Raw genomic sequence first — 27,610 nt, forward strand, 5'->3', positions numbered from 1 at the left:
ATTTTGCACTGTCACAAGGCTGTGATTCAACAAGGTCTCCCAGCCCGACTGATGACTTGAAGGTGGATGCAAATGTCTTCCTAATCCAATCAGAGTCAGCCACCTCCCACTCCCATTGTTGCCACAGGGCACGGCGTGTACCCTGCTGCCTGCCAATTAGGATTCAATCTGCATAGAGAGAAAGCTCTTATTAACACCACAGGGGAGGACAATTATTTTATGTAGTCAGAAGAGGGGGGGTGGCATTTGTAATTTTTATTCCACTCGAAAAAACTTGTTAATAGACACTCAATAATGACTGCTAACTGGGCAATGGTGTTCTAGCCTTTGTGTGAAAACACCATTTTTTTTATTTTTTTAAAATGCATGGTGACTTTAAAGGGAATAATAGACATGATAGGGGCTGCTGTTGTTTCCACTAATAAGGGACTCAGTTGGTGAGTACCAATGGAAATTGAGCCAAAATGAGAAACAAGAGGGAGGGACCAGCAAGATCAGGGGAACCCAGAACCCTGAGGTCTGCAGAAGTAAAAGCATAAAGGATTCTTAAAGTAAAAATAAATGAAATGAGCACCTGTAACTATGTACATGCCACCCGCCTCCCTGCTGACTATAAAATGTTTTGTTTTGTTTTTTAAGTTGGAATAAGAAAAAAGAAACGATGCTGTGATGACTAGCATTAGTTCTTGTAGGTCCCCAACTTGCCCCAATGGGCCCAAGTGTTGATGTGGGACCTCTTTGCCAGTGCCTCCCCCAGAACCTTTGGGTGCTCATTTGAGGGGTTGAGGCAGGGCTATGGGCAGCAGTGTAGTGGCAAATTCAGAAGCGTAGGGTCCCTTCATGATAGTCACAACCGCACCCCTCACAGTGACACCCCTATAAGATTACACACCCTTCTATGATTATGCAATAGTCTTATAATTATACAATATTAATCATTTGGGATATTTTGCAATGATCAATGCAGGTCTCCATGTGTTGCCTTTCAGCTAGATGTGCACGTACATGGGCAAATGTTTCCAATATCTTCTTTCAGAGTGACTCAAGTTGTGTTCCCTGCGAAGTTCCATTGTTCCAGAGCTTGCATGCCTTTCTCGTGAAACTGAAGCACTGAACTTTGGAGCATACGCTGGCAAAAAAGCTCCTGTTTCATGCCAATTGGGTGACTCTTAGGCTGCTGGAGGCAGGGACCCTGCTGCAGAAATAGTAGCAGGCCTTCAATCCTCCTATGACCTTTGCCTTTGGCCCTGGAGTCCAGCCCCAGAAGAAAGAACATTGTCACGTTCAACAAAGAACTTCACCAAAGATATCCTCTTCCCTCGGAGAACACCCTCTGGAATTGAAGCATCTCACTCCACTTGCCTGAGTTGCCGTTCAACTCAGCTTAAGAAACATGGAGGGTCCTGCCGGGTCCCGTGGGGACCACAAGAGACCTTGCATCCAGTTCACATCCATTCAGCTGCCCATTGTTGTCCTCGTTCATCTGAGAGACTTCTGTGGAACCTGCCTCAAAGCCGTGGACGGTATGAGCAGCATGGATGACGTGGACCCTGTTCCGGGCCTTCTTCCGCAGCAGGCAGCTGAAGACCTTCTTGAAGCCCTTGCGGAAGTGCTTGGAGACCAGGGCGTAGACGATGGGGTTGAGGCAAGAGTTGGCATAGGCCATGCAGTGGGAGAGGAGCCGGAAGGCATAGGTGGTCTGGTTGAAAGGGAAGTCTCCGTAGAGGTAACGCAGCACGACGACGTGGTAGGGCAGCCAGCAGAGACAGAAGAGGACAGTCACGATGATGATCATCTTGGTCACTTTGCGCTTGGCCTTCTTAGACTCGGACATGTCTTCCAGGGGGTCCACCGCTGTCCACAGGTATTTAATCGTCCGCGTGTAGGAGAGGCTGACGATCAGCACCGGGATGACGTAGCCAAAAGTGAAGGTGCAGGTGTCCACGATCTTCCGGCGCCATTCCTCCCATCCTGGCACACAGATGTAGCTGCCCTCCCATTCAATCAGGTCGTAGTAGCTCAGGTAGGGCCCCGAAAAGATCACGGAGAGCCCCCAAATGACGGCCATCGCCGCCACCGCGTTGCAGGGCGTCCGCAACTCCCGGGACCGCAGCGGGTATCGGATGGCCAAGTATCTGCCAGAAAAGTCAACAGAGTTAAGCATTTGCTGAGGATTATCTGCACCATTTATCTTCTCCCTCTGACCACTCGTTGTCCCACCACTACTCCCCAGGCTGAAACTTCTCCCCTTGGGGGTGCCCCAGCTGGTTCCTTCCATGACTCCTCTGCACCCAACACTCATGTACCCTAAGATCAGACTAATTTTATGTGGCCCTCAATCTAAGTCCATATGCCCTCTGCAAGGACTCCGTTTGGAAGTCTGGCAAGAGCAATCTGCTTCTTCTCCCCTGGTAGGCAGAGGGTGGGGGGAGGAAGAGGGAGAAGGGAAAGAAGGGCGGTGTTGCACCCCAGGGAGCAGAGATGACAAGCGACTGATACGGACCATCTGTTTCTCCTCCAGGGGAGAAAACCGGGACGGGGGTGGGGAAAGAGAGAGAGTTTATTTTGACAGCTGTGGAAAGGCGTCAGATTGACATGACAGCTAAGAGCATGGGTTGGCCACATGTCACGTCTCAAGATGCGTAAGAGGAACTGCCAGGCAGACCGGGGAAGGTCTGTAAGTTCAGAGAGTCAGGGGATTGAGCCAAAAAATGTGGGGCCTGGGGGTTTGTAGGGTGTACTGGATGAAGGCATTGTAAAAGGTAAAGGGACCCCTGACCATTACGTCCAGCAGCGCTCATCTAGCTTTATTGGCCAAGGAAGCCGGCATACAGCTTCCGGGTCATGTGGCCAGCATGACTAAGCCGCTTCTGGCGAACCACAGCAGCACACGGAAACGCCGTTTACCTTCCTGCCAGAGCGGTACCATTTATCTACTTGCACTTGATGTGCTTTCAAACTGCCAGGTTGGCAGGAGCAGGGACCGAGCAACGGGAGTTCACCCCGTCGTGGGGATTCGAACCGCCGACCTTCTGATCGGCAAGTCCTAGGCTCTGTGGTTTAACCCACAGTGCCACCCGCGTCCCTTACGAAGGCATTGTAAGCCAATGCAAAACAGCAAGCCCCTAAATGCACATTGTCCAAATGTGCTCCAAGCTTTATTTCTTTTATGTCAAATGGTTGCACAAAATAGAACACTAAGTACTGTATAACAACTGCATTATGTCTGCAATCCTACGGCCCCCATGTTTGCACATTTGAGGAGAGAAGACAGGTGGGTAGTGAGGATAAAGGGGGGGGGACAAGGCCAGGGACCCCTGGGTTCCAGCAATAGGACCCCTCCTGCTGGCTGCATTGTGGGTTAGTCAGATTTTTACTGAATTGGGAGTAAAATATCAAACCTGGCAAAGCAAGTTTTATTAATTTATTGTTGTTGTTTCTATTTATTTATACATGTAGTGTATTTAATTAAATTATGAATAATCAGATTATAAACATAAATTTAAAGAGACAACATAGGCAAAATAGCATATATATTTGCAAAACCACATGCAAATGTATGGGTTGTGTGCAACTAAGTTCTACTCAAGGTAAGCCCATTAATGGACCCAAACAAGTACATTAATTTCAGTGAGTCTTTTCTGAGTAACTTTGGTGACAACATTATGAGAAGAGTTTAATAGTTCATTTTTATTTAAATTACAAGTTGTTTTGATCGTTCTGCTCTGCAAGATTACAAAGAGACAAAAGGGGGGGATACATTTATGCTTCAGTTACTCATAATTTATAGAAAAACCTGACAAAAGCAGATTAAACTATCATATTGTACTATGTTTTTAATAATACTACTAATAATTCCTCCAATACTGAACTTTAAAAATTAGGGACTGAAATTTCAAGGACTGAAATAAGGGGGGGGGGGTAGAGAAGAGATCTGAATTTGTGCAAAGTTCTTATTTTTGCTCAGCCTCACCACCACTGCTCAGCAGCAAGCAGCAAGACAGTGTGTTCTAGGGTTAGAGTGTCAGACTGAAAAAAGGTAAAGGACTCCTGGACGGTTAAGTCCAGTCAAAGGCGACTATGGGGTTGCGGTGCTCATCTCGCTTTCAAGCTAAGGGAGCCGGCGTTTGTCCACAGACCTCTTTCCGGGTCATGCGACCAGCATGACTAAACTGCTTCTAGCGCAACGGGCTACCGTGACGGAAACCAGAGCGCCCGGAAACGCCGTTTACCTTCCCGCCACAGCGGTACCTATTTATCTACTTGCACTGGTGTGCTTTCAAACTGCTAGGTTGGGCAAGAGCTGGGACAGAGCAACGGGAGCTCACCCCGTTGGGGGGATTTGAACCGCTGACCTTCTGATAAGCAAGCCCAAGAGGCTCAGTGGTTTAGACCACAGCGCCACCCACATGTCAGACCAGGACCTGGGAGACACCACAGTTTAAAGTCCTGCTTGACCATGAAACTCACTGGGGCTCCCTTGGGCCAGTCACTGCTTCTCAACCTAACCCACTTTGCAGAGTTGCCGTGGGGGTTAAATGAGGAAGGGTGCAAACCATGTAAGCCACCTCAATCATCTTGGAGCAAAAGGTGGGATATAAATGCTCAGTTGGTGGAGCGTGACACTCTTAATCTCAGGGTTGTGGGTTTGAGGCCCACGCTGTGCAAAAGATCCCTGCACTGCAGGGAGTTGGACTAGATGAATTGGGATCTCCCATTATTATTTTTTAGCGCAGGGGTCTCCATTACCTGTCTACAGAGACGGCAGCCAGGGTGAAACTGCTGGCATACATCGTAAGGTAGATGAAGAAGTGGACAGCCTTGCACATGAACGACCCAAAGACCCAGCCCTCCAGGGAGTAGATGGTGGCCTGGAAAGGCACGCAGCAGATGATGAAGAAGAAGTCGGCCAGGCTGAGGTTGAGGATGAAGAGGTTGGTGCTGTTGTGCCCCACCTGCCCGTTCCGCAGCAGCACGGCCAGGACCAGGCTGTTGCCGATGGTGCCAAGAAGAAAGATCAAGGAGAAGACGACAGGGACGATGACACTGGCCAGGCTGAACTGGTGGGCATCAGAGGCGTTCCAGTGTCCAGCCAAGCTGGCAAAGTCTTCCTGTTCGGTCATTATTATTATTATTATTTTAAATCTGTGGGTGAATGGTGGGAGAAAGAGACTGTGAGGGTCTTGCAACAGAGGCTGTATATGAAATAATAATCCAAATATTCCACCTAGGGAAATCTGGGTTTTAAACCCAGAAGAATCCAGAAGAGCCTTGATATATTGGATGAAAGGTACATATGCTCTGGCTCCCTTTTTACAAGAGCAGCCAACCAGAAATCTCTGGGAAGCTTCTCCTTTATCCAGTCTTAAATTCAGTGTTCCATATTTCTGCAACAAGGCGATTTTTTTAAAAAAAAACCAATCTTGCGAAAATTCATTAGTGTTTTAGTGCAATTTCCCCCCTAAAATACACATTTTTCTGTGTGCAGTTTTGAGTAGTAAACACATTTTTGAAAGCAATTTTACCTAATATAATTCATTTTAATGTTTTTTTTTTATTTTGCTATATATATTACTATATATATTGCCCCCAATATATGTATTTTGGCAAACACAGCAAAAGTCGGAGAAATATAAATTTTGACGAATCGGTTTGTTTCAGCTAATCATGCTAATGTATTCATTTGGGAAGTGAAAATTAGGGAGTTTCTCAAAACAAAATTTAATTTCTCTCCCATCATAGGAAAATAGGAAACTGCCTTGTTCCACATTAGACCACTGGTCCATCTACCTCTGTCCTGTCTCCATTGACTGGCAGTGGCTTTCCAGGGTTTTAAGAAGGAGACATTTCCAACCTGGGACCTTCTGCATGCAAAGAGACAGTGTGGTGTAATGGTTAGAGTGTTGGACCAGGACATGGGAGAGTAGGGTTTAAATCCCCACCCAGCCATTGGGTGTGCTTGGGCCAGTCACCATCTCTTAGCCTAACCTACTTCACAGGGTTGTTGTGAGGATGAAATGGGGGAGGAGAACCATGTACCCCATCTTGAGGTTCTTGGGAGATAAGGTAAAGGTAAAGGGACCCCTGACCATTAGGTCCAGTCATGGCTGACTCTGGGGTTGCGGTGCTCATCTTGCTTTATTGGCCGAGGAAGCCGGCATACAGCTTCCGGGTCATGTGGCCAGCATGACTAAGCTGCTTCTGGCAAACCAGAGCAGCGCACGGAAACGCCGTTTACCTTCCCGCCAGAGCGGTACCTATTTATCTACTTGCACTCTGACGTGCTTTCGAACTGCTAGGTTGGCAGGAGCAGGGACCGAGCAATGGGAGCTCACCCCGTCGCGGGGATTCGAACTGCCGACCTTCTGATCAGCAAGTCCTAGGCTCTGTGGTTATATAGATGGTATATAAATGTAAGGAGAAGGAGAAGGAGAAGAAGGGGAACTATTTCATCCTTGCACCACAGCACAGGAGCCCTTGATCTGTTGAACCCCAGCCCAAGAGTTATTGAATGAAGCCTAGATTTAACCTCTGAGTGGTAAAAATTTGCCTTGAAAATGAGCAACTCCCAAACTGCAGATCTCTCATTACTCAGTGTCAGTCAAAGTGTCTTAGGCTTTTCCCAAGAAAGGTTTTTAATCTAAATATTTGGCAATGGGAAACAAATACTCAGTGTTGAATTATACGTGGAAGGGGAGGGAAATACAAGCCTGATATTTGCTACTACATCTCTAGTCGCTGTAAATTTAATACTGGTATTACTTCACTCACATTCTGTGCGAAGATGATGGACTACAGCTGGGCAGAGCTGTTCCCAGTGCAGCAATAAGATTCAAGGGGCGAATCAACACACTTGCCCAGAAAATCGGTTTTATTACGCTAGAGAAATATATGACTCTGACGTCCGTCCGTCCCTCTCCCGCACCCCCCCTGGCTTTTCGATTTTGTTTTGCTAAATCAACAGTCGTGAGCCTTGCACAGAGAAAGGAGAGTTATAATCGCCAGTCTCTCTTGCAACACAGCTCTAAATTAACAGTTCTGGACACAGTTTGATGCTTTAGCTAGGATGTTGAGGTGGGCTCAGGTTCAAATCCACACTCGGCCAGAGGGGGGCCATGGGACTTTACAGAGGACAATCTTCTGATTGAAGGACTACCCTCCATTTGAAGGACCAGAAAGCGTATTTGAAGGACCAGAAAGGCAGAAGGTGGTATTCAGTTAAGGTCACATTCACACTATACAGTACATTGAAAAAGCACTGTGAGTCATTGCTTCTGCCCAAGGAATTCTGGGAAGTATAGTATGTTAAACATGCTGGTAATTGTTAGGGGATCCCTATTCCCCTCACAGAGCTACAATTCCCAGAGTTCCCTGTGAAGAGGGACTTATTGGGGATTGTAGCTTAGGGGGGATAGGGGTTCTCCTAACAAACAGCAGCTCCCATAATCCTTTGGGGGAAGAAATCATGACTGTTTAAAGTGGGATGATGTGAATGTGGTCAATAACTCTAAATTAGGCTGTTGTTGTTGAAAGTGGGTGGATTTTAGGCAGAGGGGCTGGTTGTCTGACCTTACAAAGGACAGTCTTGTGTGTGAAGGGGCTCTCTGGCCCAAGTCTGGTTTTAAAAAGTGAGAACAGGAACAGCAGAAACCGTGAAGAACATTGGAGGAGCCTGGCTGCTGGATCAGGCCAGTGCCCATCTAGTCCAGCATCCATTTCCCACAATGGCTGTGGGAAGCCCACAAGCAGGAGCTGAGCACTATGGTGCCGTCTCTGCTTAGCCAATGTGGCTAATAGCTATTCATAGCCTCAGTCCATTGATACAGGGCCGGGCTGCCCATGAGGCAGGGTGAAGCAGCTGCCTCAGGTGGCAGAAGCTGAAGAGGAGCCACCCCTGCAGGCCCACCGGCAGTAGGGCAGGTTTCCAGTGACATCCGCCACCACAGGTAAGGGAGGTTAGTGAGGTTTTGGTGACATGGCGGCACTTTCTCATTTTGCCTCAGGTGGTGAAATGGAAAGATGGCGGGAAAGGTGCCTCAGGTTGCCTAGCAACAGTTAGCTCTGGGCAGCAGACTTAGGAGACCCACAGCTACCTTGTCACCATCTTCTCCACTGTTGTGATGAAATAAAAAATAAATAAGAGAGGACAATTTTAATACCAGGACCATAGGTCAGGCACTGCAAGAACATAAGAAGCTGCTTTATAGTGAGTCTATCTAGCTTAGTATTGCCTACACAGACCAGCAGCAGCTCTACTTGGAGATGTTGGGGAATGAATCTGGGACCTTCTGCATGCAAAGCAGATGCTCTCTCACTGAGCTAGGGCCTTGGCGCAAAACATAGGAAGTAGCCTCATACTGAGTCAAATCCTTGTTCCATCTAGCTCAGGAGTGGCCCCACTGACTGGCAGCAGCTCTCTGGGATTAAGATGAAACAGATCTCTGCCTGCTACTGCACTGGTGTTTCATCGCCATTAAGGCACGGATTGCCAATATCTTTTCCAGTCCAGTTCACACTTCTTGACTTAATTATATGTATCTCATGGACATCTTATAAACCTCAAAAGCAGGCAAATGTTGACAATGTGTGTGTATGTGGTTGAGATTTGTTTGTTTCCCAATGGCTTAAAAGAAAATCATCCAGGAAAGGGGTCCAGTTTCATTTAGAACTATAGTAAAGGTACCCCTGGCCGTGAGGTCCAGTTGTGACCAACTCTAGGGCTGCGCGCTCATCTCGCTCTATAGGCCAGGAGCCGGCGCTTGTCCGCAGACAGCATCACGGTTGTCCGCAGACAGCTTCCAGGTCATGTGGCCAGCATGACGAAGCCGCCTCTGGTGAGCCAGCACCAGCGCAGCACACGGAAACGCCATTTACCTTCCCACCTGAGAGCGGTCCCTATTCATCTACTTGCACTTTTGAGGTGCTTTCGAACTGCTAGGTGGGCAGGAGCTGGGACCGAACAACGGGAGCTCACCCCGTTGCGGGGATTCGAACTGCCGACCTTACGATCAGCAAGTCCTAGGCTCTGTGGTTTAACCCACAGCGCCACCCGCGTCCCTATTTAGAACTATAGATTTTATCTAATATAAATGTCTACATTGGTAAGCTTAATTGTGTATATCTTCAGGATGAAGAGCTTACAGGTTAGTATATATTCTTTTCTGTGCTCAGTCACTGAGCTTGCTGAGTGAGCTTTCGTAAGACTTGTTCTTTCAGCCCAGTCTACCTCACTGGATTGTTGTGAAGGTAAAATGGAAGGGGGGCACAATATGTGCCACCCTGGGAGAAAGAAAGAATAAAAATATAATAAATAACAATTTTTCAGGAAGCCATCATCCCAGTCACATTCCATTTCCAGAAGAATCACTTGGGTCCATTCTACAGAAAGCAATGGAGGGTTATGCCAAGATTCTACTGAGGACACGCATCAACGTATATGGCGTAACCTCAGCTGGGATTCCTCACTGCTTAGGGCATTTGCAAAGTATATTTCCTCATCTCTGAGTCTTCCAGTCAGAAGGGAACACTTCCAGGAAAATAAGCTCCCCACCACCACCATGCCTCTCGTTTTTAAAATATCAAACACTGGCTGTGAAGTTGAATAAATGCTTTATAATAAATTTTTATTTATACCCCGCCCTTCCCGGTTCAAAAACCAGGCTCAGGGTGGCTAACAACAAATTTAAAACACTTTAAAACACTTAATTATAAAAGCATAAAATACAGAATAAAAACATATAACAATAAAATTCAAAAATTTGATAATCCCCAGGGGTAGCTGGCTGAATTGGTCTTACTTGGGCCAGTGAGGAGGCCAGGGGAGAATTAGCTGTGAGGTCTCAGAGCAGGTGATCTTCATAAAAGGAGAGGGAAGAGAAGGGAAATAAAAGATCAGGCTGAATTCAAATTAAAGGCCAGGTGGAATAGCTCTGTCTTACAGGCCCAGCGAATGGAGGTTAAATCCTGAAGCCTTGGGGTGACGATGAGCATCATGGCTTCTCCTGCCCCAACCCAGAACTGCCACGGGGGGGGGGGGGGAGGGAGGAAAAAACCACAAACAAACACAACTTACCTAGGTACTTCTGTGTCTTTAACACAAACACGCAGATGAGTCTCCCCTGCCACACACACACACACACACACACACACACACACACACACACACACTGGTCTCCATATGACACTTCACCTCCTTAATTTCTTTGCATATTTATAGGAGAAGGAGGAGGAGGAGGAGGAGGAGGAGGAGGAGGAGGAGGCGCAACCCTCTTCTAACTGCTCCCTCTTACTATCTCTTCTGAAACTAGAGTAGAAGATATCTCATTTAGAAAGTCCACAGAATACCTGCTATGCATGCAGGAGGTCCCAAGTTCAATTCCCAGCATCTCCAGGTGTGACTTCTCCTAAAACCTAAAACCCTGGAGATCTGCTGCTAATCAGGGTAGACAATATTGAGCTAAATGGACCGGTGGGTCTGACTCAGTATAGGGCAGCATCCCGTGCTCTATTATGATAACTTTGGCACGGCAGAAGACTTTTTGTTCTTATTTCTTATTTCAATAACCCACTATTCATTGTTCACACACTCCCAGAGTGAGGATCATTTGAAACTGTTTTTAACATTGTGTTTTTAAATTGCCGTCACACATCCTGCGACCTTAATGGTGAAGGGCGAATAAGAAATAAAATGAATGAATGATACAATACAATAAAACAGTATTTCTTTTAAATGCAACTTCATGTAAGAACAGATGAGATATTAACAAGGTGTACAAGGTGTAACTCCACCCTCAGCCAAGATTCTCAGGGTGTTACAGCCACGTTTGTAGCTGGTCCCAAAACGCTCTGACTGCTGGCACTGCCCGCATCTGAGAGCAAAGAGACTATCAGAAAGTCAGTGTGCCATAAGATGCTGCTAACAGCAGCAACAGCAGCTACCTGATTTTGCCCCACTTACATTTTATTTCTAAATCCATGACATCCCACAATATATAATTATGCAAAAGAACCTCAACACAAGCCTAACAATGCAGTGCACAACTGTTTGCCATGTGTTGAAAGAGAAAATTTGCAAGCGCACTAAATACATCCACTTAGCAATGACCACCAGGGACTGCTTATCCTTAGTCTTGGTAATAAATGCAAGTGGCATTTGCATTAAAACCTCTCTGAGCAGACACAGAAAGGGGCCACATCTGCACACTCGTCCCTCCTGCTTTTGCGCCTGACCGCTTTAGGTCTTTGTGCAAGTTTTTCAGCTCCAGCCTACCTGATTCTTGTGCACCAAACTGCTGCCTCTTCTCCTGGGCTCACAGATTTCCATTCAACTCGCCTGGCGCCTCAGCTCCACACAGGCAAGAGAGAGGATCCTGCCTGGTTGCTGCAGACCTTCGCTGCCACATCGTGGCTCCGTCTGATCCTCAGCCAGTGATGTCGGCTCCTCCCTCTCAGCTGCACACCTCCTGCCACTGTTTCTCCACCCTCCTCCTCCTCCTCTTTCTACTCCCCCTGATTCCACCTGGGCATTTCTCTGGCTCCATCCCCACACTGGGATGCCAGGATCTCACCTCTTGCCTTCCACTTTAGTCAAGTCTCCCCATCACCTCTGACTGAGTCTCGAGACCTGGTCACTTGTGCAGATTCCATTCTCTCAAAAACCATGTGTGTTCAGCCCAAAGCACACCTTGTAGCTTGCTAGAGATTGGGGGTGGAGAGAGATTTGTTTTGCTTCACATTTTGAAGTGAAGCGAAGCTTATCCGCTGTTCCAGAAACAATGCACAAACCGAAAAACATGATTCTCTTTCCAAATTCACACTTCTCCAGATTTTGCTTTGCTGCTCTGCAATCAGAGCGATGTGTACCAAAAATGTATATGTATCAGAGAGGTGTGCTTACAAATGCGCAGATAAGTGAAAATGGCATACAGAAATTCATTCTGTTACAGGAAGTTGCTTCCCAAAATGTGTATACTTCGAAACATTAGGTTAGAAAATTGGGTCTATTAGGAAAAAAATCCGCACTAAAATGCTGATGAATTTGCGAGGACTTGAATCTTTACCAGAAACTGATGCAGAAATATGATGTCAATACCCCCCATTTTCAGATATCCCCTCTTCCTGCCCAGTTGAGAAAACAAGGTCCAGAATGTGGCCTGCCATATGTGTTGGATAACCCCATGGTCCTCATGGCAGCCCTGAAGTCCTGGGCCACCTCAGAGCCAGTTGCCTTGGCATGGAAGTTGAAGGCTCCCCAAACCAGCAGCCTGGGAGTTCTCAGGGAGACTGTTCAGGGAGACTGCTGGGCAGTGAGGTGGGTGGTAAAGTAACAGAATCCCTAATCTGTCCCGATTGCCTATTGACAGGAACACACACTCTAGAACCTCCCTCAACCTGACAGAGAGGAGAGAGAGAGAGAATTTCTACAAACCACAGCAACTCCCCCTCCCTGACCATCAAGTCCACCCTGGTGTTGCACCGAGTAACCAGATGGGCAGAGTTTGAAAGGATAGCCTGAAAACCAAGCCTTATGTAGAAGAGTTGAGGGAGTTGGGTATGTTTAGCCCGGAGAAAAGAAGACTAAGAGATGATAGGATAGCAACCTTAAAATATCTAAAGAGCTGTCATGTGGAAAAAGAAGAAGAGTTTGGATTTGATATCCCGCTTTATCACTACGCAAAGGAGTCTCAAAGCGGCTAACATTCTCCTTTCCCTTCCTCCCCTACAACAAACACTCTGTGAGGTGAGTGGGGCTGAGAGACTTCAAAGAAGTGTGACTGGCCCAAGGTCACCCAGCAGCTGCAAGTGGAGGAGCGGGGAATCGAACCTGGTTCACCAGATTACGAGTCTACCGCTCTTAACCACTACACCACACTGGACAATGGAGCAAGCTTGTTTTCGGCTGCTGGGACCTGAACCAATGGATTCAAATGGGAAGAAAGGAGATTCTATCTAAACATTATGAAGAACTTTATGGTAAGAGCTGTTCAACAGTGGAAAGCCCTATTTCAGAAGGTGGTAGACCCTCCTTCACTGGAGGTTTTTAAGCAGAGTTTGGATGGACATCTGTGAATGATTCTTTAGTGGTGATTCCTACATTGAAGGGGGGGTGGATTAGATCAGGCTTAGGCAAACTCGGCCCTCCAGATGTTTTGGGACTACAACTCCCATCATCACTAGCTAACAGGACCAGTAGTCAGGGATGATGGGAATTGTAGTCTTAAAACATCTGAAGGGCCGAGTTTGCCTATGCCTGGATTAGATGACTATTGGGGTCACTTCTAACTCTTCTATGATACTAAATCCCCTATTCAACCACACCAAGGCCACATTCAGACCATATGTTTAAAGCACTAAGGAACCACAGTCATGGCTTTGCCCAAAGAATTCTGTGAACTGCCATTTGTTAAGGGTGCTGAGAATTTTTAGGTGACCCTTTCCCCCCTCCCAGAGCTATGATTTTCAGAGTGGTTTAACAGTAAAGCCCTGTTCTCTGGGAACTCTGGGAATTTTCTGTAATACACGCTTCTCTGAATTTTGCAACACAGTTCTCTAGCCAAGCAATGTTTACAAAAATGCATATACTAGTATAAAGTGTGCATATAAATGTGGATATAAATCTGTGAGAAGAATATGCAGAAATCCATTATATTATGATCAATTGCTTTGCAAAAAAAAAAAAACCCCGTTTGCTTACAAAGAATGTGTTTATTAAAGTGTTGATGAATTTTCATTAGGAAGGTTTTTTCAGATGGCAAATTGCTGCAGAACACAGAGAACCGAAACTGACAGATTCCATTGCTACTGGCAACCCTATCTTAGAGGCTGCTGCAAAGGCAATTGTCATGGTGAGTTGCAGTTCAGGGCTGTGAACGGTCCCCCTTCCTAAATCCAGGCTAACCAAGAGAACACCTAACCTGGATCCACTCCAAATCAATTGGGAGGCAGTAGGGGTAATGCTTCATTAACAGTTTTTTATTGTTGATTAAAAAAAAAATAACCTTGTATATATCTTCTGATATACATAAAAATGTAATGCTGCCATCACTCAATCCCTATTGTAGTGGCACATCACAACCTTGGATTTGCATGAAGTCAGGCAGTGGGACAAGCACAAAAGAGCAGGTTGCTCAACAGCTCCAAATCAATTTGGGCATCGGAGGCAGGGGCCAGGGCTAATGTTTAACTAGCTTTTTAATTCTTGTAAAACAAACTTTATTAAATCTCTGACATTGCATAAAATACATATAATATTCAGATTATACTTATTTAATATTTTGCTGCATAGGAAATTATTAGAATCAACTACATTTATAATTTATTCTTCCTAAATTCAACAAGCAGTTCCATTTATCCTTACATTGTTTCCTCTTTCTTGTCCCTAATCGAACATATTATTGTGGGGGTTAGAAAATACTGCATCTCCTTCTCTCCACCATGGTAGAAAGCAGGAGGATTCAATCTTGTGGGGTGCCTGATAGGGTTGCCATATTTTGAAGAGCAAAAAAAGAGGACACATTTGCCGACTTCTACTTTTAACTTAAAAAGTAGAGACATCATCTTGCCAGCAAAGGTCCGTATAGTAAAAGCTATGGTTTTCCCAGTAGTGATGTATGGAAGTGAGAGCTGGACCATAAAGAAGCCTGATCTCCGAAGAATGGATGCTTTTGAATTCTGGTGCTGGAGGAGACTCTTGAGAGTCCCATGGACTGCAAGAAGATCAAACCTCTCCATTCTGAAGGAAATCAGCCCTGAGTGCTCACTGGAAGGACAGATCCTGAAGCTGAGGCTCCAATACTTTGGCCATCTCATGAGAAGAGAAGACTCCCTGGAAAAGAGCCTGATGTTGGGAAAGATGGAGGGCACAAGGAGAAGGGGACAGCAGAGGATGAGATTGTTGGACAGTGTTCTTGAAGCTACCAGCATGAGTTTGACCAAACTGCGGGAGGCAGTGGAAGACAGAAGTGCCTGGCGTGCTCTGGTCCATGGGGTCACGAAGAGTCGGACACGACTAAACGACTAAACAACAACAACTTTTAACTATGGATTGCTAGGGCAACTCTCATTTTCCAAACCCATGAAAAAGAGGGTGTGTCCTGGAAAAAGAGGACATATGGCAACCCTAGCTTGCAAGCCCCTCCCCAGAGGGGAAGCGCTTGTGGATGACTATCCTGATAGCGCCTGTAGCTCTTCCACCTGACACCCCCCTGACAGCTCTGGTCTACTCCAGGCAGTCTGATCCAACCCAGAGTGATTTGGTGGTGCCTTGACCTGACTCAACCCAAGACCACATGCCCCCAAACCAGCCCAATCTAGGATTCAGAATTTGGCTGAATTCGGGACAAGTCCCTCCTGCGGTGCAGGCACAGGTTGAAAAGAAACGAAATCATCAAAATTAGTTTCTATCTAGAAATGACTTTAGGAGCAGGAACCTGATGACATTCAAACCAATCTTTTGCTCATCCTCTAGCAATCATTCCTTTACCACTGACGGGTAATCTTCAGAGGATGCCGATTCATATAGCAATCTTTTGCGAAAGTGCTGCTGGTCTCTCCAATAGCATACAAATCAAATCCAGTGGTCTACAGATCTCTCTGCCTTCACAACATTTATTTTTTTTTAACTTTAGGAATGGTAACTTAATTTTGCGTCTTGTTGTATTAAAAGTGGGAAGATAATTCTTCTAAAACCTGCCACCCAATACGATGTATTTTTTCCCTCCATTGTTATATGAGGAAGGGGAGAAATATTGCAGTTACAATCCCTCAGTTTAATGAGTTTCAGATTTAAATGCCCTGCCTGCTGTTTTATCTACCTGAAATAGGCATGGCACCATGACGTCTTGAAAAGGATCTTTCCCTCTAACCAAGAAGTTTGCAGTTGCTTGTTGGGCTTAGTTTTAGGAGTGCCAACCGACCAGGAAAAAGAATAGACTTGCCTGTTGTTGTGCTTTTAAGAGTTGCTTGATAGGCAGAGGTTGTAATGTGATGCTTTCTTCCTTCCACTTTCCACTTTTGAGCCCCTTGTGGCGAAGTAGGTCAGTGTGCCTTGCTATGGACCAGAAGGTTGGTGGTTCAAGCCCACCCAGCTTGAATTAGATAAGCCTGGATAGTTCAGTTGATTAGAGTATGGTGCTGATAATACCAGGGTTGCAGGTTCAATTCCTTTATGGGATGGCTGCATATTCCTGCATTTCAGGGGGTTGGACTAGATGATTCTCAGGGTCCCATACAACTCTGCAATTCTATGATTTGATTGTTTGCAGGAAAGAGACATTGACACCTGCTAATTCCTGCCAGCCCAGCAGATATGAAAGTGATCAGTTTAAAAGTTGGCAACTAAGCAGAAAGCTAGGTCCACTTGTTGCTTTCTGCAAAACTTTTGCAGGCACAAACAGTATTAAAAGCGGGCTTCAGCACTAAATCCATAGCAACTCTTTATCACATGGCTTGATGTGCTCTCAGAGGAAATCATACAGGGGAAAACATGGCTGCTGCTCCCATATTTCTACATAGCTTCAGATTGTCAATTCTTTTATTTATTATCATTGTATTTTTACGGTCAAGGATGAAGAGTTTTGTGTGGTTTTCTGCTTCAGGCACTGGAATAACTTGAGATGATTTGTTGTTGTTGTTGTTATGCTTAAATCCCATCCTTCCTTAAGGTGGTGCACACAGTTCTCCCTCTCTGCATTTTATTCTCACAACAACCTTGTGAAGTAGGTCAGACTGAGAGACAGTCACTGGCCCAAGGTTATTCACTGAGCTTCATGGCTGAGTTAGGATTTGAATCCTGGCTTCCTGGGGCCTCATCTGACACTCCAACCACTACACAACACCGCCCCTCTTCCCCTGTGGCACACACTGGCTCTCTTGACTGGCTCTCTTGCCCCCATTTTCTGTAGGAATGTCACACTGCCTTAGACCCTTGTCTTATCTATATATATATCATTTTGTTCCTTTCGCCATCAGCCTTCCTTTGAATCTGCTCACCCTAAAGACCCGCACTTCAAAATCATCTTCAGTGCTATTGATGCTTAGAATTCTCTCCACATCCTCAGTTAAGGTAAATAATAGCCAGACCCTTCCCCCAAGAAAATTTGCTTATTCCCTTTCATCTCCAGAGAGAATTTCTGCCAAGATGGAGTTTGGAACCGATTTTTTTAAAAATATTACATAATCTGGTACATTTGCAGCTGCCTTTGCTTTTATCCTTTGGCCTTGAAATTGCATCTTCAGCCTGCTAGCTCTGCGACTCTCTGTTCAGAGTAATTTGGGAGATATGAGAAATCTTTTTAAGCGAACCGTTTTCCATGCAGAAGGCAATTTGGCAGAAGTGGGTTGTGATTAGGGCCAGATTGCTTGAGATCAGTGAAGCTTGCTCTGTTAAGGTGAGTGTGGCATTGTCCCCACAACTCACTCTGCTTTCTGCCAGCCCCCACCTGCCAGGCTTCTTACTTATCTACAACCAGTCCAAGGGGTTGCAATGCATGCCTCCTGGTCTCAGTGTTGCCTTTTGTACAATGCAGCAGGGAGGAGGAGGAGAATGGGGACACCTAGAATGAGTTGGTCTGCCTGTCACTGACTCTGGTGCCACCTACTGTTGGGCTCCCTGCCTTCCACCCTACCAGTCCCATTGAGCACCAACCACTGCTGAAACTCTTCCATCCTTTGTTCACTCATTGCTCTCGCTTTGCTTGTCATTAGTTTTGGCGCCACCTACAGTTGGACTCCCTGCCTCCCATTCCACCAGTCCCAATGGACACTTCAGAACATTACTACTTGAGATTACCCATGCTAAGCAGGTGCTTCATAATTGACCAGGCACCTCAGGCCTCCAGGGCTATATGGGGAAGTTCTCTTGGCCAAAAGGCATACTTAATTGTTGGGGAAAACTTATATACCTCCTATGGACTCTGGCCCAAATGCCTCAATTCCACTAATTTTGAATACATTCTCGGTTTTTTTTTAAAAAAGCAAACAAATCCTCCGTGTATGTAGTAAGCTAGGATATTGAGGAGAATTTTCCTTTGTGATGTATTAGCTTTCTACATTCAAGGCAGTTAGGGTTGTTGTCTTTTTTAAGATAGGAGAGGTTTAAAAAAATATGAAGACCATTCCCACACCTGTTATTTCAAGCAGTAAAGTCCAGAATTCTGCCACTATGTTCTCCAAAATGTGTTGATTGCTTCTTATTTTCCCCAAAGCCTTCAATCCAAAAAGATCTGCTTCCTGCGAAGGGGAAGTCACATCCTGAAAAACAAATATCCATTCATTGGCTTTCTAGGTGATATTTTTCTCTGGACCCCACTGTGGCTGTAATTACAGTATACTAAAGTCACCCAGTGTGTTTCGGGGAAAATGTGACTGCAATCACTTTAATTAACAGGTTAAATCAGACATCTTAAAAGTTTTTGTGGAGAGAGTGTGGGAGTGGAAGAAGGAAATCTTTGTGTGCTGCGTAAAGAGGTAGTGGTTTGGATTTTGTTGGTGGAAACCTGAGTTCAGATCATGGTTGGACATGGAGCAGACTGAATTAGCACGAGCCAGTCACTGTCTCTTAGCGTTTTCCTACCTGTAATTCTCAGAACTCAGAAGAAAGATGGGCCACAAACATGACAAATTAGATGCAGGGGTATAGCTCCCTCTAAGTGGACCCTGGGAAATTCTTGAAGCAGTTGAGATTATTCAGTTTGCCCACAAAGTGTTCTGGTGACTTCTCCTTGTTTCTCAGTGTTGGGAGTGCAACAGCAGGGATCATTCCATTTGTAACTTAAGGGTTAATTCTGTTATCAGGAAGTCAGCTAACCTAGAGGGGTGGTGATGGAGGTGTTGCTTAGCAACCTGGCAGGGTGGCACGATCTCTAGTGAGAGAGCATGTGAGTCTTCTGATTTTCTGTGGAGTTATTAGGAACCTTTGCTCTGTACATTTAGTTGCATTTCTTCCTGCTATGTACAAGGCCTGAACCTATAAAGACAAAACCTCTCTGCTTATTTCTCCTCAAATTATAGTGTTTTGCTTAGTTTCCTCAGTACAATGGCACCAAGACTTTTCTCCCTGCACTCTGCCTGTGTTAAGCGCCTTTGCTAACACACAGTGATACTGTTGCGGTTCCATTTCTGTCTACACACACCCGCTGAGTTCACTATTAGGGTGAGAAACACAACACACACAGTGCACATTTCGTGTTCCATTCACCACTGGCATGTGGCCTTCAGAACACTGCCCAGAAGGAAATACAGCCATCAATCAGAAGGAGGTTCCCTGCCCTGCTGTAAATGAATGGATACTATTATGAGTTTGGGGTGTTAAACTGTATGTCAGGCCTCTCTAATCCCTGAATCCAGCAAGTGTTAAAATCCAACAAAGGCTTCTAATTTTTGAAATAGACAGGCTAGACACCTAGTGAGATGTAAGGAGAACAAAGAAAGGGGCTCTGTGAGCAGAGAGTGAAAAGGACAAAACTCGAATCCGGGTGAGTGGTTGTGGGCCAGAAGCAAAGCAGCAAGCAGAGAGAGAGAGTTTGCTGTGCCGGATCTCTTCTTGAATCCAAGACTGTGGCTATGGGAGAAATAAGACCTTATTGGAATGTTAATGCTGGGAACCCCTCCATTGTAAACTCAGGTTGTATATATGTGTAAAGAAACCATATATCATAAAGGCACCACAGTCTCCACTGTGCCACATTTCCAAAAGGAAACACAAACCCTGGGTGAGCTCCTGGAAATCACACACTGTTTGGAGATTAGAGTGGAGTGCAATGATAATTTAAAACTCTCTGGTGCCGCCGCCTCTTTTGGAAGCAAATTGATCTTGCAAAAGGTTGTCCTTGGGAGGGGACAGCATGGGAGGCGGTGTCATTTTCGAAATGTCAAGTTAGCTGCCTCAAAAGTCATACATTTGCAAAAACCTAAAACTTGCATGCCAAGCAACCAAGTCACTGCCAGCGTGGCTTTGCCCAACTTACGCAACTGGTTGCCTGCAGCATCTGTGGAGGTTTTCATCACTCTAGCCTGGCTGTTTTTTAAAGGAAGGGTTTTTTTTTTGCTGGGTGAGAAACGTCCTTTGACACTGTGTTGTTTTGTTCTTAGCATCAAAGGACAAACCTTGAACATTGGAGACAAAGCAATCCTCCGAACCCACACGTAGCATTGACTAGGTAACTTTTCTAGAAGCAAACAGCACAATGCAACCCCATTAATTGGGAATCTGCGGGTAATTTCAGCTTGTTAAATCGCATCCTTTTCAAGGCAGCCTGATTACTTAACAGGAGATAAAAGCAGAGTTGCTTCATGGTCATGAATGGTCATCAATGTGTTCCCCCCCCCCTTATTAGGGATGGGGAACCTGTGGCCCTCCGGCTGCTTCTGAACTTCTGAACTGGACATCCAAGGGTAACTCAGCTGGTTAGAGTGTGCAGATAATGCCAAGGTTGCAGGTACGAAACCTGCGTGGGACAGTGGCATATTCCTGCATTGCAAGGGGTTGGACTAGATGATCCTTGGGATCCCTTCTAACTCCCACCATCATCTCCCACCATCCCTAACCACTGCCCGTGCTGGCTCAAGGGAGCTGGAGGAAGAACACCTGGAGGGTCACAGGTTCCTCACCACCGCCAGAGACCAGTGTGCATTGATGACAAACGATGTAATTAATATAACATATGGATTTCTGCAGTGCACCAGAGCATAATTTTGATTTGGCTGTATTCAGCAGAAGATGAGCTCCCTGATAGGAGCATGTGAGATCCACAAGGGCGTTTGCTTCCTGACAGGCATGCAAGATTCAGAACGGCAGAATGATTAGAGTGCCAGACTAAGAATGGGGAGATCCAGGTTCAAATCCCCAGCCAGCCATGAAGTTCATTGGGTTGCCTTGAGCCAGTCACGTGTTCTTTCTCTCTCTCTCTCTCTCTCAGCCTAACCCACATCACAGGGTTGTTGTGAGGGTAAAGCGGGAAGACCCTGGTAGCCCACCCCAAGCTCTGTGGATTAGGGAGCGATTAAACTGGTGTTCCAAAGTATATTTACTTTATTGGTGTGTTTCCTAGGGTCCCCCCACCTCACCCCAGAAACAAAACTTTCCAGTTTACAATACAACTATAAATATTTCCCCCATGCACTGCCTGAATTCAGTATTAGAAGGAGTGAGCGGGGGACAATTCAACATCAATCTTTACATTGATTGTATGGTTATGAGGGGCACTCATGGGAATAAGTTATTTCATGGTCTGCAATTAATAAAGATGTCCTTGTAGAGCATAGAAGTGAGAATGCACTGCAAGCATGTCCGTGCTCAGGGGCAGGGGAGACATTATATCATTTGCAGCATGCATAAAAGAGGAAGCTCCAGCCTGTCACCCCTCTCTGGGTACATATGCCAACTGACACATGCTTTTCATGCCCCCACTCCGTCCTTTGGAATGGCTTTAGATTTAAAGCAGGTCCTACAATTTTAGCACAATTTCCCTCTCTCTTTTACGTCGCTATCCCACACTGCCACCTTTTGTCCTTTTCAGGAATTACATGTTGTCAGAGCTGCCTCTAGGTCCCAGCTCACAGAGGACCAACGCCAGGCTGATGTTATGTACAAAAGTCTTTATTGAAGTTTAATTTCCATTTCAAAGCCAGAGCGTGCAGCCCAAGTCTAGACTCTAGATCGGCGAAGTCCCGTCTGAGTCTCCGCCCCTTCCACACCAGTTTAAGATCCTAGCCCTGCTCCACCTCCTGCGCTGCTCTCTTCTCCTCTGGGTCCTCCTGCCCTCTGGGGCATTGCCCTTTCTGGACTCTTCCGACGCTGAGTCGCTTAGCTCCTCCCCCTGCCTCCGGCGTGCTTTAGGACCCGGTTCCCAATCCTCACTCTCTGCTGTCCCGCGCTCCTGTACATTTGAACTTGCTTCTCGCGCCAACCCAGTGACCTTTCTCCTAACCGTTACACTACTTCTATCACTGCTTCCCTCTTCCGTGACACTGGCCGGATCTGACCTCCCTTCCGTTGTCCGACTCTCCGAGGGAGGCGTGGTAGACTCTGCCTCGTCTCCTCTCCCTGGTGGGGAAAGCACTGGCCCCGATGCCTGGGACTCTTCCCCCCCACTCTGCTCTGGTGGGGAAGCTGGTCCTGATTTCCAACTACTGCTCTGGGAGTCCCTGCTGCCCCCTTGCTCCTGGGGCGTTCCCCTTGGGACCCCCCTGCCCCTGGCCACTGGCGCTCCCTTCTGTGAATCTTCCGATTCGCTGGAGAGGCTCATGGAATCCCTCGGACCACTGTCCCCTCCTACGCTCCCTTCGGATTCCTCCCCCTCGCTCTCCATTTCCCATCTTCCCTGTGCCTCAGCTCCTGAGCCCCTGACACATGCGCAAAACCCAAAGAGCCTGGATCAGGCCAAAGGCCCAGGTAGTCCACCGTTCTGTTCTCCCAGTGGCCAACCAGATGCCCAGGATAGTCCACAAGTACTAGAGATGGGGGAGAAATCCGATTCTCATTGAGAGGCGAATCTACCTAATTCATACTTTCCGAAAGAATAGGCACACTGAAACAGCCCTCCTTGTAAAGATGTACTTCTCTGAATTTTGCAGTGCAGTTCTCCGATCAAGTAATGTGCACATGAATGCATATGCTAAGGTGAATTGTGCATCAAAATGTATATATTGGTGAAAATAACATAGAAAGATACATTGTGTTAGGGAAAAATGCTTTGCTGTAATCAGCATGTTAGGCAAAATTGCATACAAACATTAATCTATTAGGGTAAAATTGCACTTAAATGCTGGTGAAACAGCATGAGGCTGTCCCCCCCCCCCCAGTTCCCAGGAATCTTGGTGGTGGGGCAGGGAGACATGTGCTTTCAATGTACTTTCAATGTCCTGTCAATGTATTGGATGTACGCTGCTTACATAGCTAGAGTTATTTAATTGCCCTGCACACAAATCAGGATGAGTGCTCCACAAATGCTTTGTGTGGAAGCACCCTTGTTTCACCAGCAGTGATGGGGCTGCTTCTGACACCCCACTGGTAGATGGCAGGCTAGATTAAGGGAGTGCACATGGCAAAACCCAATCTGTCCTTCGAACACCTCACCGCGCCTTCTCAGCATCTGCCTTCTGCTTCCCTTGCTGCCGAATTGTAGGACAGGCTGTCATACACTGGCTGTTTCCCCTCCCCTCCTCTTTCCTTTCAGCCTGAATTTCCCACTGCCTCCTCTGCTCTGCCCCCCCTTTCACCCCCCACCATGTGCACATCTGTCTGCAATCTGCACAGCGCCAGCTGGACCCCTTCCTTCCCAGCTGTGGGGCTGTTTCTGCTGACGTTTCACAAAACACACACACTCTCTCTCTCTTTTTCTCTCTCTGCATGTGTGTTTTGAGTTTTCCCTTCCCCTGACTTTGAGAGCTCACCCACTCCCGGTGGGAAGCAATTGCTGTGAAAGTGGGCTGGTGGAAAGGACACAAAGCAACAGGGTGCAAAGCAAACTCACAATCCACATTTGTCACCAGGGTGGCCAACTTTCCCTTTTTTTTTATGGGTCGGTCTGTACCTTTAATCAGCATCTTAAAAAGCAGAGACATCACCTTGCAAACAAAGGTCCATATAGTTAAAGCTATGGTTTTCCCAGTAGTGATGTGTGGAAGTGAGAGCTGGACCAAAAAGAAGGCTGATCGCCGAAGAATTGATGCTTTTGAATTATGGTGCTGGAGGAGACTCTTGAGAGTCCCATGGACGGCAAGAAGATCAAACCTATCCATTCTTAAGGAAATCAGCCCTGAGTGCTCACTGGAAGGACAGATCCTGAAGCTGAGGCTCCAATACTTTGGCCACCTCATGAGAAGACTCCCTGGAAAAGACCCTGATGTTGGGAAAGATGTAGGGCACAAGGAGAAGGGGACGGCAGAGGATGAGATGGTTGGATAGTGTTCTCGAAGCTACCAGCATGAGTTTGTCCAAACTGTGGGAGGCAGTGGAAGACAGGAGTGCCTGGCATGCTCTGGTCCATGGGGTCGCAAAGAGTTGGACATGACTAAACAACAACAACAACTGTACCTTTAATAGCTGTCTGGAATACCTTATTAACACAGGTTAGGCTTTAGATGCACACACACATATTAGCCCATTTGTAGCACACACACAAATGCCATTTTCCCCACCTGCATCTGTTCTCAAATGGACACGCTGTGGTGTAAAGCAGAACCAATCTGCAATGAGTTTTTATTTTTGGAATGAATCCAGTTTCTCAAAAAGCATGCTGTTCATGAGCAAAAAATATATATCTAGATCTAGATGGTGTGTGGACAACAAGAAGAAGAAAAACAAGTTTTCAAGTTTCCATTGACTCTAGAATAAAATGCCATCATTATACAGCCTTCCCCATTTGTCTCTATGGCAACAGGGCAAGCTCTCTGGACATGTAAACAGCAGTACTTAACTGGCCAGCTAAGACCATTACTTTAAAGTAGTTTGGCTCAGCAGATTTCTTGTTTTAGATCGGGGTCAGCAACCTTTTTCAGCCGTGGGCCGGTCCACCGTCCCTCAGACCATGTGGTGGGCCAAACTATATTTTGAAAAAAAAAATATGAACGGATTCCTATGCCCCACAAATAACCCAGAGATGCATTTTAAGTAAAAACACACGTTCTACTATGTAAAAACACCAGGCAGGCCCCACAAATAACCCAGAAATGCATTTTAAATAAAAGGACACATTCTACTCATGTAAAAACACACTGATTCCTGGACCGTCCACAGCCCAGATTGAGAAGGCGATTGGGCTGCATCCGGTCCCCAGGTCTTAGGTTGCCTGCCCCTTCTTTTAGATTGTAATCTCACAGATGCAGAATCACAGGTTTGGAAGGGACCCCTGGGTATCATCCAGACTGACCTCCTGCTGCCTCCACAAAGCCTATAACAATTTCCAGTCTTTATTGACTCCACCCACTGCTGGAATGTGCACTCTAGAGTAGGGTGACCTACTCTAGATTGGCAGCAACTCTGTGTGTGGTGCTAAATGTGTCCTTAGGAACCACATTGGGTTTTGTATTACAGTACAGTGGTACCTTGGGTTACATACGCTTCAGGTTACAGGTTCTGCTAACCCAGAAATAGTACCTCGGGTTAAGAACTTTGCTCCAGGATGAGAAAAGAAATCGTGCAGCAGCAGTGCAGTGGCAGCGGGAGGCCCCATTAGCTAAAGTGGAGCTTCAGGTTAAGAACAGTTTCAGGTTAAGAACGGACCTCCAGAACAAATTAAGTTCTTAACCCGAGGTACCACTGTATTTGGAAGCAGGCAAGGGAAAGAGTTCATTGGGACCATGGTGCACAGGGAGGAGGGTCCCAATCCTTTCTTCTAGAGCCACAATCATGGTAAAAACACACCACCATGCAGGGCTTTGAGCCTTTGTAAAGAAGAAAAAGAAGAAGAAGAAGAGGCAGCTTCCATTCATGCAGAAGTAAGGATTTTAACAGGATTTACAGGTTGAAATTGATGCTATGAAGTGGAACAAAATTGGGGACATCGTTCCATTCCGGTCAGTGGCATCCCAAATGAGAAAGAACTAATTTAAAGATATTCATAGATGGTACCTGACTCCCTGCACTCCTAACAGAACTTCAAGTGCTGATAGTATGCTGGAGAGGGTGCAAAGAGTCAGGTGCCTATCTCCATATGAGGTGGTCATGTAAGAAGGTAGATGAATTCAGGGGGGGGGGGAATATTTTATGAAATGTGACTACTCACAGGTCAGAACTGGACTTAGATCCCAGGATGGTGCTTCTATCCATATTTGATGGGGGAAATTGAAATGTTACAAATAAGGACTTAAGAAAATTCTTACTATCAGTAGCAATCTTGACAATAGCTAGAAGGTGGAAAGAGTTAGGCATCAACCTGCTATCTGAAAGGTACCAGGAAACTTGGACCATTGCATTGATGGGGAAAATGACGCAAAAGGTGAAAGGCAGGAACAATTTTAAAGAGACAAAAGAAGTTTCAAGTGACACGTTATCCCTTTATTAAATAAGTAGCACAAACCAGGCACTCAAGACCTTCTGTGGAATTGACTGCATATCACAGCATTTCAAATGAAAAAAGAGAATTCTGGTCATAAGTAAAAAAGAACAAATGTTTTACAGTACAATAGAGAATCAAGCAAGACTCTTAATGAGAGGGTTCATATATGTTTGTGATGTTACATGTTGTTTGGTTTTTCTCACAAGAGCCTTTTTTTTTAAGTAATGGATTTTTTTTAAAATGATGTTTATTCAATATTTCAAAAAAATACAAGAAAAAACAAAAATACAAAAATACAACAGCAGAACAAAAAAAAAAAACAGAAAAAAGAGTAACAAAGAAAAATACAAATCCAAATTACATCCTTTCATTAACTTGTTTCTTGGACCTCCTCACACCTCCCTTTTTGTATTCAACTTCATTCATTATTTCAGCAAATTCTTCCCATACTTCTCAATTTTTATTTGAATAATTTATCTTTACAATCAATCTCAATTTACCGTTAATTTCTTTAGCCTTATCTTACCTTCAAAACAATAAAATTTCAAAATTTAAACCATGTTTATACTTAACTCCTTCAAACCTTTCTGCTAAAGCCAATTAATTCCTTTCCAGCACATTTTAGTATTTCATTAGTATTACACTAATTCCAAAAATAAAAAGATATATAAAAAGAAATTCTCATTCTAGTTTTATCCAATGTCCCTTCTTCCTGGTTTCGGGTAATATCAGTCCTTTCACCATTATATCCTGTCCATCAATCTGGTGTTCTAATGTCTGAGGCTCTCAGGTCCCTTCTATGCCCCCTCTGCAGGTTTTCTTGTTCCTGTTTGTACTTGCACACATCCTTGTCCCTTGTTGGGTTTCTTCCCTTTCTCCTTGGGGAGTGAGTCTCCGGGGAATTCCATACAGTAGTATTCTCCATTTTCTTTCATCAGGTTGTCCCATTCCCCGCTAACCCACTCCCCTATGTTTATTTTATAATCCAAAAGGTAGTTGTTCCAGAAATAATCATCAACTTGTTTCACAGTCCCACCAGAGCTAAGAACTTCCTTAACTCCAGAGTCTTGCAGGCACTCTCCAAATTCAATCTTCCAATGTTGCAGCTTTTGGTCGTGCGGGATTTTAAGTCTCTGTATCTTTTGAGGTGCAATCGTGACCTCTTCCATCTTCATCTGCCCTTGGACTTGCCTTATTAAACCAGTTTCCTGGATTGGTTGTTGTAAGGTTTCTTTAACTTCGTTTCCTGTCAGTTCATATTTACTAGCTGCAGCAGATATAAAATCCAACTTTTCATTCATCAAAGTCACTTTCTCATCCAACTGCTGCAGCATAGCATTTATTTTGCCAAGGGCAGAGAGTAAAACTTCCTCCCTATTCATTTCTGTTCAAGGTCAAATAGCTGGTCCCACGGTCTAATTTTCACAGCTGTTGTATCTTCCCTGTGAATTGCAGCAAACAAGCTGACAAGCTCCCTCTAGGGGACACAGTTTCTATTTAACGTCCATCTTTAAAATGTATCCAACAAAGGGAAATTTACTTTCGATTTTCAAATACTTTGTTTCCTTACAATACAATACAAACAAGCAGAAGGCAGCATTAGAATTATTTTG

General features: G+C 45.5%; 1 protein-coding gene across 1 annotated transcript; it reads right to left on the reverse strand.

Moving 5' to 3' along the window:
• Window positions 1-1,292: 1,292 nt before the first annotated feature.
• Window positions 1,293-11,501, reverse strand: LOC309329440 (galanin receptor 2b-like). The gene is made up of 3 exons (XM_081840201.1): window positions 11,270-11,501; window positions 4,750-5,145; window positions 1,293-2,135 (listed from the first exon to the last, which is right to left on the reverse strand). The coding sequence occupies exons 2-3, from the start codon at window positions 5,121-5,123 to the stop codon at window positions 1,385-1,387; spliced, it is 1,125 nt and encodes a 374-aa protein (XP_081696327.1). The 5' UTR covers window positions 5,124-5,145; window positions 11,270-11,501; the 3' UTR covers window positions 1,293-1,384.
• Between the last annotated feature and the right edge of the window lie 16,109 nt (window positions 11,502-27,610).

The sequence above is a fragment of the Podarcis erhardii genome, assembly GCF_964252035.2.
Source record: "Podarcis erhardii genome assembly, chromosome: 14".
Classification (NCBI taxonomy): domain Eukaryota; kingdom Metazoa; phylum Chordata; class Lepidosauria; order Squamata; family Lacertidae; genus Podarcis; species Podarcis erhardii.